This window comes from Taurulus bubalis, assembly GCF_910589615.1.
Source record: "Taurulus bubalis genome assembly, chromosome: 11".
Lineage (NCBI taxonomy): Eukaryota > Metazoa > Chordata > Actinopteri > Perciformes > Cottidae > Taurulus > Taurulus bubalis.
In genome coordinates, this window is record NC_136599.1 from 4010452 (window position 1) to 4022967 (window position 12516).

Here is a 12516-nt window from a genome sequence, read left to right on the forward strand (position 1 = left end):
CTTTTCCCAGGCCTGGAAATAACCATTTTAAAATGACATGACTTTTCCAAGTTTCCCATGACCGTAAGAAGAACCCTGTGATAAAATGGATCACATTTCCCCACAATATTAAAGCGTGCACAAGTGCATCTAACTAAGTGTCTCTTTTCACCTGCATGTCTCCAAATAATACAAAAATAAAACCAGGGGGGTGGGCGGAGTCTTGCTGCTACACACACTCACACACACACTCACACACACACACACGAGTGGCCTCAACCTGTAGACCTGTCTGCGAGGAGGACCGAGGCAGCCAGGGAGGGGTTACCGCCGACATAACTCCCAACTAGCTGTAGAATAAACTAAACCAGGAGGGGAGGAGGAGGAGAAGAAATCTCGGTTCCCCTCTTTTTTTTTCGACTGTGCCCTACTTTAAAAAAAAAAAAAAAAAGACAAGAAAAAAGCAGATATTAGTGTGTGGCGCTGAGGTTGTTGGGGCGGTGTGGGGAGAGAGAGAAAGTGCATGTTTAATGGCATTTTGCAAGTCTCCGCGGCGCTCTCCGGGTGGAAGAGGAGGCTGCACGGCGCGAGTTAGCTCCCGGTAGCTCGCTAACAAGGTCAGTTTGCATTTTTTCTGGGTTATGTTTCAGCACTTTGCGTCTTTATCAACACAAATAAATGTACAACAAAAAACGCCGCCGTCGTCATGTGTGTGGAGCCGGCTCGGTCGCAAGACTTAACACCGACTGACACACACACACACATACACACGTCCGCTGATACAGGACAGGTAACCCAGCTATTTATTTATTTTTTTGGGTCACTCTTCGACGTTAGCTTTTAGGTTAGCTCCCCGCCGTCGTCGCCCCGTCTTTTCGCTTATTCGCCTCGGGGTTTACGTTCACAAGAACGACGGAGAGCTTTCTGGTTGTCACTGCCTTAAAACCAGCCGACGTTAGCTGCAGTGGTTTCTCTCTTTTTATTTGTTTGAGTTAGCGAGGTGTTTGTGTGGCGGCTCGCTTCCGCCTAGAATAAAGCAGGTGCATCTCACGCGCTAGCGTCAGCGCTCGATGCGCTTAACGGTTAGCGTTAACCGTTGGGCCCGTTTTTAGGGGTTCATACTCCCGCAAAGACGAGAGCCCACTCACCGTGTGGGACTGTGGAGTTATTTATCAAGGTTGAACGTCCAAGGAGACGTTAATGTTTCACGAAAGGCCTCGTCTATACTCCAAAATGAAACATGGAGCAGGGGGGCTGAAATGGGCCCGTTAGCTAGCTAACATGTCAGTTGGTTAGCTAACGTTTCAGTAGGTTAGCTAACGAGTCAGTCGGTTAGCTAACGAGTCAGTCGGTTAGCTAACGTGTTAGTCTCGCTTCGTGCGTTAGACTTTTGGTGAATTCATAGAAATAAACACACAATAAAGTGTCTTCTTCCACTGTGGGTTGACACCATACTAGTGTCATCCCCTGTAGCGTTAAATGAGTTACTCTCAGGTCATCATGCCAGGTTAGACTTTCACTCAACCAAGGCCGACTTTGTGTTTTCTCTCCACATATTTCATTACTTGCCGTGTGTGTGTGTGTGTGTGGGGGGGGGGGTCAACACAAGGGAAACATCCAATCGCAACGCAAGCTTGTCCTGTGGATATGTTTGTTATTCAGCTCATGCTCTATCTGGAGGCTGCTGGATGTGGTACGTCAATTCAATTGGCCCTGAGTGCCACTGTGCATCGGAGTCCTAATTATTTTTGATGGTTTTCGAGCTTTTAACTACTGTTGAACTGCAGAAAGCATGGATACCGTGGTTGTAAACGTTCTCGTCACCCCACACACCACCCAGTAGTGCAGGAGTCAATTTGAAATGGGCAGAAACCACACACACACACACACACACTCGAGCCTGTGTGTGTGTGTGTCATTGTACTGTTTACTAAACATAAGAGCTCCTCCGTAGAAACAATGATGTTTTGATAGATGTTTAGTTGAAAATGAACTCTGAAAATAAATGTTGTGAATAACACTTTCACAGAACCTTTGTTTTAGTACTTTTGAAACTACGTGTCTTAAATATTCTTAGCCCCAATGCTGTAGGAAATGTTCATGACAATAACAACAAGGCACACTTATCCCCTTTATTAGCGCTGTGATCAAGGCTGGTTTTTATTTTTCTCAACAAATATGTTTTATGTGTGCTCTGAAGTATACATTTTGCTTTTAGGTTCTACCCAATGCTTTTTAAGTAAAGATGCACCGATCCACTGATTTTTGGATATCTGCTGATACCGATATAATTCAAACATTAGAGCTCTTTTTGTATTGCACATTTAAAAAGCAATTTTGCATTGGCAATGTATTGAACTGTTGTACTGCTTCACATACAAACAGGTGCAGGAGTGCAAATCCCCCTTTTTTTTTGTTGTAATGTTTTTTTTAAGTTCTTTTACTTGAACAAAGCAAGTGCACAGTAATTATCATCTACTAGAAGATTTCTATACATTACTTTAAAAGTCATAAGAGAATTTCAAAGAGGAATGCAATGGCAAATGAACAACTCCCTCAAGAATACATTTACACGCTCAAAAACCAAATAAAAGAAGTTAAACGGCAATGTACTGCTTCCTTCATCTGCTTTGTTACTAAACAGTGTGTGGCGTGACCAGATGTCTTTATACACACACCTCTTCTCGATCGAGTGATAAGTCAAGGCCAGAGGTCTGTTTGTGTCGGACGTTGAATGGAGGAAGTGGTGAGAGGTTGCCATAGCTACCATGCAGAGTTAGAAATTGGATGGAATAGTGGTGTATGTGTGTGTGTGTATATATATATATATATATATATATATATATATATATATATATATATATATATATATATATATATACACACACACATACATATATACATACACACACACGACAAAAAAGAATATTAATACCTGCCAGGAGTAGCCTCAATGTTGAACGGGGGAGCACAGCGAGTGAAATCTCACTGACTGACTAAACAAATGGCTGGCCGTGTCCGTTTATGTAGTTTGAATGCATCTTTATTGAGAGAATCGCCAGTGACACTCACCGGCTGTTTTAACGAGCTGAAAGACCGTCACTGTGATTTTTAAAAACAGGCTGCGGTTGAGAAGCCGGAGGACCGTTAATGTGAAAATACAAATGGTAATGTGTTGTTTATCTCCTGTTCCGCTCTTGGAGCGGCTCATCGACTTGCGAAAGACGTGGTGGCCAACTATCTTCTTTGTACCCGGATCAATACGTGGATCGTTGACCTCACTTCGATATCGGATAAGTGAATTGCATCCTATTGGAACTCGATACCGATATTCAATCGAATCTGTTTTTTGTTTTTTTTAGTCTGTCCTATCAACGTGGCTTTATCTTGTTAAGTCATGTTTTGATTGTTGGCTCTTTTCCTCAAATCACAGATCCTCATTACACGCTTTACTATGCACATTCATTTTAATATCGTTCGTTTGTGCGGCGTGCAAACGGCGCTTCAAATCGACATATTAAAACGTTTCATATTTCCTAATGATGTTGTTTGTATTGTATCCTTAATTACTCGCACACTGTGATAGAATCTAGGCCACATTATGGAAAGCTTTACTTTGATGTGTGTGTGTGTGTGTGTGTGTGTGTGTGTGTGCGAGGCAACAGCCTAAGGTGAGGTGTGCTCGTTCTGAATTAAATCAAGCTCATGGGTAAAACCTATGTTAATGTTTGTGTTTTACATATAAACACAACTTGATAGATGAATCAAGCAATATGCATCACCTTAACTCAGCTGGCATATTGTATGCTATTGAAGATTCAGCCTTTTAAGTAGAAGACACTCCTTCGTGTCTTCTTTTGTTCCTGGGAAAATAAAGAGGCCAGACGAGGTGCATGTCTCAACCTGGTGAAAGGGTGAGGTGAGGCATGACTCAGTGCTCTCCGCCGATTTGTGAGTAGGTGGTAAGATCACACACTAGGCTAAACAGATAACCAGCGTTACTACCTTTTCTCATGTTTCAGCGTGACTTTTCTTATAGACGTATCTTGTATGTTTTCTATTTGTATGTTAATTCATGATCCATACAGCGTCTCAGACTGCATGCATCAAGGTGGATGGTACAGGACGACCCCCTGTGGATGTGGATTTGATTATATGTTCTAGTTTTCTCATAACTGTTCCCTTTTGTGCCAGAAATACCACACCGTACACCGGCAGTAGATATTAATCATTGTCATTTACACTGAAAACCGCATGCATATATTACAGAATGTGGTTTGCAGTCGTCGCTGCATACATTAGCATGTGTTTTTATTAGTCACTGGCAGTAGATGATCTACTGACATCAGTTTCCCCAAAAAACATGTGACTGACCGTAGCGGCCTTTTGAGTATGAAGGGTTTTTGTTCCTGGATGAATCATACATTGTCCAAAGCAAAAGCAGTGGGTTGGCCTGTCTGAATAGCACCGGCTGAGCTGTGCACCACTATCTTACAATCCTACCATCGGAATATTGTGGGCAGTTATGAAATGAGTGAAGGAGGGAGATTGACTTGAATCCACAGAAACCTAAATTGCAAATGTAGCTGTTAGTGGTAAGAATTTGGCAGGTTTAACAGAGGCTGGATATTGATTTGAACCACACAATTCATAGTTGTGTAGTTGATTATTTATTTAAGGCTGTTTTAGTGACCCAACATTGAATACATTTAGGTGTGATTTTAAATTATACATTCAACACATGATTACAGAAGGCTATGTTAAGGACGGTTTAAGTGGTCTGAGGCCATTGTCTTCAAAAGAAGAGAATATATTTAATCCCTTAATTCTTGTCCTTTGCTACGTATGATTATAAAATTAAATCTGCAAGGTTTTCCCGAACATTATTGCCAATTTCCACGCAGCGTCTGATCACTCCCACCTCCTGCAACAATGTTTTCCATTGACAATCTCTCTGGGAAAATACAGTCGCTCAACTGTTTAATAAGCCACCTTTTTATTTTTTTTAGAATACATGAATTGCAAAACGATCCTTATTAAATGGGTTTTAAAGGTTAAGAAAAACAGCTACAGACACTGCGAACTAAACATGAATTAAAATGTTATGGATTTTTTTTTTTAACAGATCAAAACTAGATGTTTTGAATGTCAGACACGAGCTGCAGCGATTCAAGTTAAAAAGAAATGTGTATGATCGATTGTCTGAGTAGAGCGAGAGAGAGAAAGCCAGTGGATGAATGAGGGAAGCAAACGACTCGCGTGGAAGCAAAGCTTCAGTCGCTCCGGGAGGATCTAGTTTACTGGAAGGCCGTGCATTTGACTACCTCATTATGTTCAATAGACTACCTCTCATTATGTTCAGTACATGTTATAACTTGAGCGTTTGAGAGTGTGTTCCTGCCAATATCCGGGTAAATGCATCTACGTTTGGTGATTTAAAACATTTAGTTTTGGTTCCCATGAGGTCCCTATTCTCATTTACCGGCTGTTTCTGCTATGAATCGTCCAAGTATTGTGTGTGTGGGGGGAGTTACAAACGGTATGAAACATTCTTAGAAATAGACAGGTTGTTGATTGAATTTTTGAGCAGTGAATTGCAAGCTATTCACTAAGACCTTCGTAATAGGACGTCTGTGTGTGTGTGTGTGGAGCAGTTTAGAGGCACATTTTGTACGAGTTGACGTCACAGCTTTGTGCCAGTCCGGCATTAGGATTCCAGGCAATTGGATGACCCTCCTCTGCCGGTTTCTGAGTGCTACAGGATTGAGGTTGGCTGGGTCAGCACAATGGAGACTCTAATTCCAACCCCCAGGGCACCTAATTAAAACTTACAACCAAGACAAACAACCTCTTGGCACTCGTGAATCTCGTGAGAATCGCTATTGCTTAAAGATGCCATGACAGAGAAGTGAAGATCAGTAGGAGATCGATATATGTAGTTTTTCTCTAAATGTGGATTACTTTGAAAGTACACGTGGATAATCTAAATAGAAAATGGAAATATCATTTATGCTGTTTGCACAAATAACCTAATTGCAGTCTTTGTGTGGCGATTTATTTATTCCAAATATTATCTAGATCTTATATAAAAGACATAGATTGTGTCTAAAGAAGAGCCATTCATGTTGTGCAGAACAGGCGGAGCTGCAACAATTATTGATGAGGATAATAAAACCACAACTCGGAGGCTCCGTTTGTCTCTTTTCAACCATGACAATGGCGGCGCATACCAAGATCCACTCCTGTCTTTTCCTTTCACAATAAAAGCTCCAGACATAAACTATTCGCTGGAGAGTATTTGACATTTCCGTATCTTATCTGTCACGCTCTCCCTTATCCTGGTTTAGTTCTAGTTGACTACAAGTCTGGCCATTTTATTTTTTATCTTGGTCAATAAAAACTGTTGACATTTTAGTCCTTTTTCTGTAGCTTTTGGTAAAGTTTATATTTTATTTAACTACATTTCTGTCTTGTTTTTTATTTAACAATATAGCATATTGTTAGTGTTAATTATATTGAATTGCCAGAGAGAAAAAAGGTAATTGGCAAACACATTTAGTTGTAGTTTTTGCTCGCACAATTAACCCTGGTATCATGTCTTTTAAAGTACTAGAGCACCATATACCTTTTTTATACTTCTTTTAAACTTGTCTGTGAAATGCATCATGCAGTTTTAGCATGGGATATATAAATGTTTGGAGTAGGGCTGGACGATATATAAATGTTTGGAGTAGGGCTGATCTATCTATCTATCTATCTATCTATCTATCTATCTCGTGACCTGAGACTAGGTTTCGTCTTAGATTTTGGAAATCATAATATTCTAATATTGTCTTTTTGTGTTTAAAGGCTGCATTGAAGTGAAGTAGTTTTCTAAACGTACCACATATGTTCTCTGCTTTTACCCACTTAGCCATTACATCCACATTACTGCAGATTATTTATCAAAAGTCTCATTGTGCACAATGTTTGTCTAATGTATGCACCTTCCACCTAGAAAAATTACCCGCTTGTGTAAACATTCCTGGCAAATAAACGGTTTCTGGTATCGTTACGACGTTTATCGAGGTATTTGGTCTCCAAATCGCCGCAACTGCAGAATCCTCAGCTGCCGAACCACCAGGCTTCAGAGCAGCTTCTTTTTACTCTGGCTAAAAGACTCCTAAATTCATCCTCTACCATATTATATAGTTGTTTTTGTTTTGTTTGCTTGTTCTTATATATTCAATAAATGAACCTTGTGGCTTTGTAGTGGGCAGATGAATGTGAATCAACATCACAGAAATGTTACTGTGCCAATGTTTTGAATGTTTGCACTGATGATTGTTGTTTTTATTTGTCACTTTGTCACACTCATCTTTGTGTTTTTTCTTCTTCCTCGTATAGCTGGCTGACATGGCTGTCTAACGGGCTGCCAAAGATCTCTTCATGGATCACAGAGGACAGCAAAGAGAAACCACTGCGTCTGTGAGCATAGCCAACAACGAGGGAATCTGACCCACAAGCGTATCATCGGACCGACGTGGGTTGCATGCGGCCTCATAAGTGGTTCATAGACATCTGCTGGGCAGACCGAAGGCCTTTTGCTATGCACTATAAACGGAAAGACGTGAGCTGCGGAGGAGCCGGGAGGAGGAGCGCGCTGCTTTCGTGTAGGACTATCCCTCTGATAATGGGGCTTCTGGTGACCATGGCCCAGGGCGCTGTGCCAGAGCAGCAAGACGCGCTGGTGGAGATGATATCGGTGGAACTAGAGGCCTCCATGCAGTCCTCCGTGCTCTCTGAGCTCCAGGCGGCAGCGTCTTCAATGGGTGAGGGACCGCCGACGGCCACCCCAGATCCCTCTGCGAAGAATGGGGGAGTACACACCGGCATCCCCGACTCCTCGGCAATCGTAGGCCAGGTGTTTCAGTTGAGGGTTCCAGCAGGACCGGCAAATACAACCTGTAAAGTCCACGTAAGTAACCGGAAGATTGCATATAATATGAACATTTACATTCAAGATTCAAGGTATTTTTATTGTCATATTGCACAGATAAGTTACTCCATACAATGAAAAGCTTATTTTGCTAGGTCCTCCTTACACACAATTACAATACACTTAAGGTAAACATAATTAGAATTTAAGAATACCCAAAAACATTGCTATAAGAAAATATATAAAACAAGCCACTAAAATGACAGTACATGTTGAGCTCCATTGATTTAATGTGGGAAAATATTTGCCATTGAATCCTTCATTTCATGATATAAATGTGTTGGTATTTACAAATGATTGCATTCAATTATTAAACATTAAATAGATCTGAAAGATTCAGTCAACAAGCAGCATTTGTGTTGATATAAAGAGACTCAGAAAAACAACTTTTCCCTTATTTTTTATTTGGTAGGTGCTCTTTTATAAGTTTAAATGCACCAGTATCATTTGAACTTATAATAAGACATTAACATATGGGTAGCACAGAGGGGTGTGAACATTAACTATCTTTTCCTTAATGTCCCTTATGGCGACAACAGTATTTTCCTGTGTCTGCAGAAATATATAAATAGTATTTATCCTCTCAGTTTCTGATCACCGTATCACTGATGATTGAAGCCGACGTTGGTACAATTTGTTCCAGCCTGACTTATGAATGAGATTATTATTGGCCCAAGTGCTGATGCAGAATGATATCCTGTCACACTGTAATAACTGAAAATGAAGAGTGATGACGCTCATAGTTATTATCAATGGGAGCTCACTCTGCTTCCTGTTCATATTTGGCAAGATTTGATCAACTGAATGGAATATGCAGGGCGTTGGGGAGATAGTAGAAAGCATTTCCGTTTTTTGCTGTGGATATTTGAACGATTTGCATTCATCCATTCTGTTTGGTTTTTCTAGCTCCTGTTTTACAATATTTAAACCATTAAATACAAGGTTTTATGTATGCTAATATATTCACCATTTGAATAATTACCAATATTTACAACTTCACAATTACCAATATTTACTTGTTCTTTTTCTCTTGTTTCATATTCTTTTAAAGTTTCTAGTCAAACTAAGTCTTTTTAAGGTGCCACTTGGGTCCTGGTAACTTTTAATGGCCAGTCATGATTAATTCTGGCGTGAATTATCACTTAATGAAATAAGTAATGGCTTTTTCTCTTTCTGACTCAATTTGCATCTCAGAAGTATCCCTGAAGTACTAACCAGTGATTGCGTTTCCTTTTTGTTTTTCCCCCTCCTGTAGCTCACTGAGATGGGAAAGCAGACTTTACCCTACTGGCTCTACTGGGACAAAGACAGCTGCATCCTGAGAGGCTTGGCCCTGGAGCAGGATAAAGGGGTGTATCATATCTCGGCGTCCGGAGAGGAGATGATCGAGATGACCGGCAACCAAGTGTACCCGAGTACGGTCTTCTCCATCGAAGTGTACCCGGAAGAACGAGCCGACACCGAGCCGACCCTGCTCACCCTGCAGTCCGACAGCGGCGGCGTCCAGCCGTTCACCTGCGGCGCCGAGGAGCTCGTCACCGTCCTCACCGTCATCCTGGACGCCGACCTGACGAAGATGGTTGCCGATCAGAGGGTCAACCTGCTGGGCATTATGAGGAAATTCTCTCACGTGCCCCTGGAGCACATGAGGGTGGTCCCGGTTGTGAACAACCGCCTGTTTGACATGTCTGCTTTCATGGCTGGGCCAGGGAATGCCAAGAAGGTGGTGGAAAATGGGGCGCTTCTGTCCTGGAAATTGGGGTGCGCCCTCGACCAGGGAAGTATCCCGGACATCGACAGCGTCCAATCCTCCGCAAAGGATGGGACCATGTCGGCCAGGCTGGGTTACCCGGTGGTCGGCTGGCACATTGTGAACAAAAAGCCCCACGGAGTGAAACGAGTCCGCCGGCAGTTGTACAACACTCCCACCCCGGTGCCCTCCCTGCTTCCGCCGACGTCCCACCCAGAGCCCCCCGTACGAGTCGTCCCCACGCCGACCTCGCCCTCTATCGCCGTCGCGACGGAAGTCTCTGCTCCCCCCGTCCGGGGTCCTTTGCCTCTCCCGGTGAAGCCCACCATGAGGGTCAGAGATCAGATCGCCCACACACCCGTAGTTGGACCTCCCCAACCCACGAGAGTACTAGGAACCACGAGCACCATCCCGATTCAGCCCACCATGACCCGGCCGACAATTGTGGAGGCCACCGCTTTGCCCACGCCACCGAGCACCACCAAAAGACCCAAACCCTCTGCCACGAGGAAACCCAAGAAAATCAAAACCTCCACCCCAGCTCCCCGGGAGCCCAAGTCCACCACACCGAAACCGCCCAAACGCACCACCACCCCTCTCACTTTGACTCCGGATCAAAATCAAAACCCGGAGATCCGCAACGCCATCGATCAGGTGAACGCCTGGGTCGGAACCTACTTCGAGGTTAAGATCCCCCCGGATACCTTCTACGACCGGGAGGACGGTACCACCGACAAGCTGCGCTTGAATTTGAAGATGACGCCCAAAGAAGCGGTGAACGAAACCTCGTGGATCCAGTTCAACAGCACCATCCAGCTGCTGTACGGCCTCCCCGAGGAGCAGCACGAGGGGAAGCACGAGTACTTCATGTTGGCCACCGATAAGGGCGGCAAGAGCATCATGGACGCCTTCGAGGTTCAAGTCAACCGGTGGTCGTCTCACGACAAGCCCTCGGTCGTGTTCGCCGCTCGGTTCCACGGCGACCCCAAAACGCTGAGCGACGACGTCCACAAGAAGATCCTTTTGACCAAAAAGTTGGCGTACGCCCTGGGCGATCGCAACAGCAGCACGGTGACCCTCCGAAGCATCACTAAAGGCTCCATTGTGGTGGAATGGACCAATAACAGCCTCCAGCAAAGCCCTTGTCCAAAGGACCAAATCTCCGTTCTCAGCAACAGGATCTCGGACCCCCAAGGGACGCCGAAACTGGCCTTCACCAAAGCCATGGAGCCCGAATTCAAGCCCATCAACATATCCGTCCGCGGCGCCAATAAATGCCAGAGCTACACGTTCGTCCCGCCGGGAGAGGCGCCGGTGCCAGCTCTCCCCACGGCCACGCCGTCGCCCGGGACGGGTCGGAGGAGCAGCGACGACGTCTACCTGCACACTGTCATCCCCGCCGTGGTGGTGGCCGCCCTGCTGCTCATCGCCGGCATCATCGCCATGGTCTGCTACCGCAAGAAGCGCCGGGGGAAGATGACCATCGAGGAGCAGGCCACCTTCATCAAGAAGGGGGTCCCCATCATATTTGCCGACGAATTGGACGATTCCAAGTCGCCGCCGTCCTCCAGCATCCCGCTCATCCTCCAGGAGGAGAAGCCGCCGCTGCCGCCGCCGGAGTACCCCAACATGTCCGGTCCGCACAGCACCCTGCTGAACCAGGACCTCCTGGAGGAGTACTCCATCTACCAAGACGACGACCCCAACGCGCCGCCCTACCAGCCGCCGCCTCCGTTCACCGTCCCCATCGAGGGGAAGGGCTCCCGTCCCAAGAACATGACCTCGTACCGGTCCCCGCCCCCCTACGTGCCGCCATAACGCGCACCGGGAGCTTTCGGTTTGGAAAGCAGGCGCAACATGGGGACACTTGCTGAAAAAAAACTACCAACGGGAGTAATTTTCCACGGCTTTGACTTTGTAGAGGAGCAGGCAACCACACCCACACATTTGACCGTCACGGAGAAGATACTATCGTACAATTACTACAAGTACTTCTACTGGCAGTACTTCTACTGGCACAGGGCAGATGGATGGGGAACAGTTTGTACTTTTTTTTTTTTTTTTTGTCCTTCAGATCTGCTTTTGATGTTTTTTGTTTTTTTTTTGCCAAGAAGAGTCAATTTTATCTTCAACAATGTACTATTTCTATTGTATAGAAAATAATAAAGAAGCAGGAAAGACTGAAAGCCCGCAGGGCCATCTTTTTTTTTTTTTTTTTTTAAGCAGGTGTCACCATGACAACAGACTTGAGGCTCCCCCTCACCATGTTAATCTTTATGAGTTCTATATCACTCTTATCTGTCCTTCGGCTAGGTTTACTAAGATTTTGCACCTGTTATTTCTAGAGGGGAAAGAAATCCTGAAAGCATGAAACACTTTCTTTACACAAATCAGTTTGTTTTTCTCTCTCTCTCCTCTGCTTCGCTCCCTCTCGACAATAACATGCAAACCTTGCACTTATGCAATTTCTTGTTAAACCTTGCACTATGTGTCTTGCGCAGAAATGAACACAGTCAGTGGCGTATAATCCGATAAGGAGAAACTGTTTCCTTTCTTTTGTATCCTTGAGCCACATGACTGAGATTCCTCCGGTACTCGATCACAAAGGACGTCACACTCGATGTACTCTAATGAAGTTACAAAACAAATAGTTTTTATTTCTTCTTTTGTGTGTGTGTGTGTGTGTGTGTGTGTGTGTGTGTGTGTGTGTGTGTGTGTGTGTGTGTGTGTGTGTGTGTGTGTGTGTGTGTGTGTGTCCCCCCCAAGGTGATATCTGTGGTCACAAGGTCAACCATGTGGGGTTTCTGCA

General features: G+C 44.4%; 1 protein-coding gene across 1 annotated transcript; it reads left to right on the top strand.

Moving 5' to 3' along the window:
• Window positions 1-368: 368 nt before the first annotated feature.
• LOC306744157 (dystroglycan 1-like) lies at window positions 369-11525 on the top strand (the record flags this gene model as incomplete). Its single annotated transcript, XM_079226741.1, has 3 exons — window positions 369-596; window positions 7366-7936; window positions 9213-11525. Exons 2-3 carry the CDS (start codon window positions 7511-7513, stop codon window positions 11523-11525), a joined length of 2739 nt encoding a protein of 912 aa, XP_079082867.1. The 5' UTR covers window positions 369-596; window positions 7366-7510.
• Between the last annotated feature and the right edge of the window lie 991 nt (window positions 11526-12516).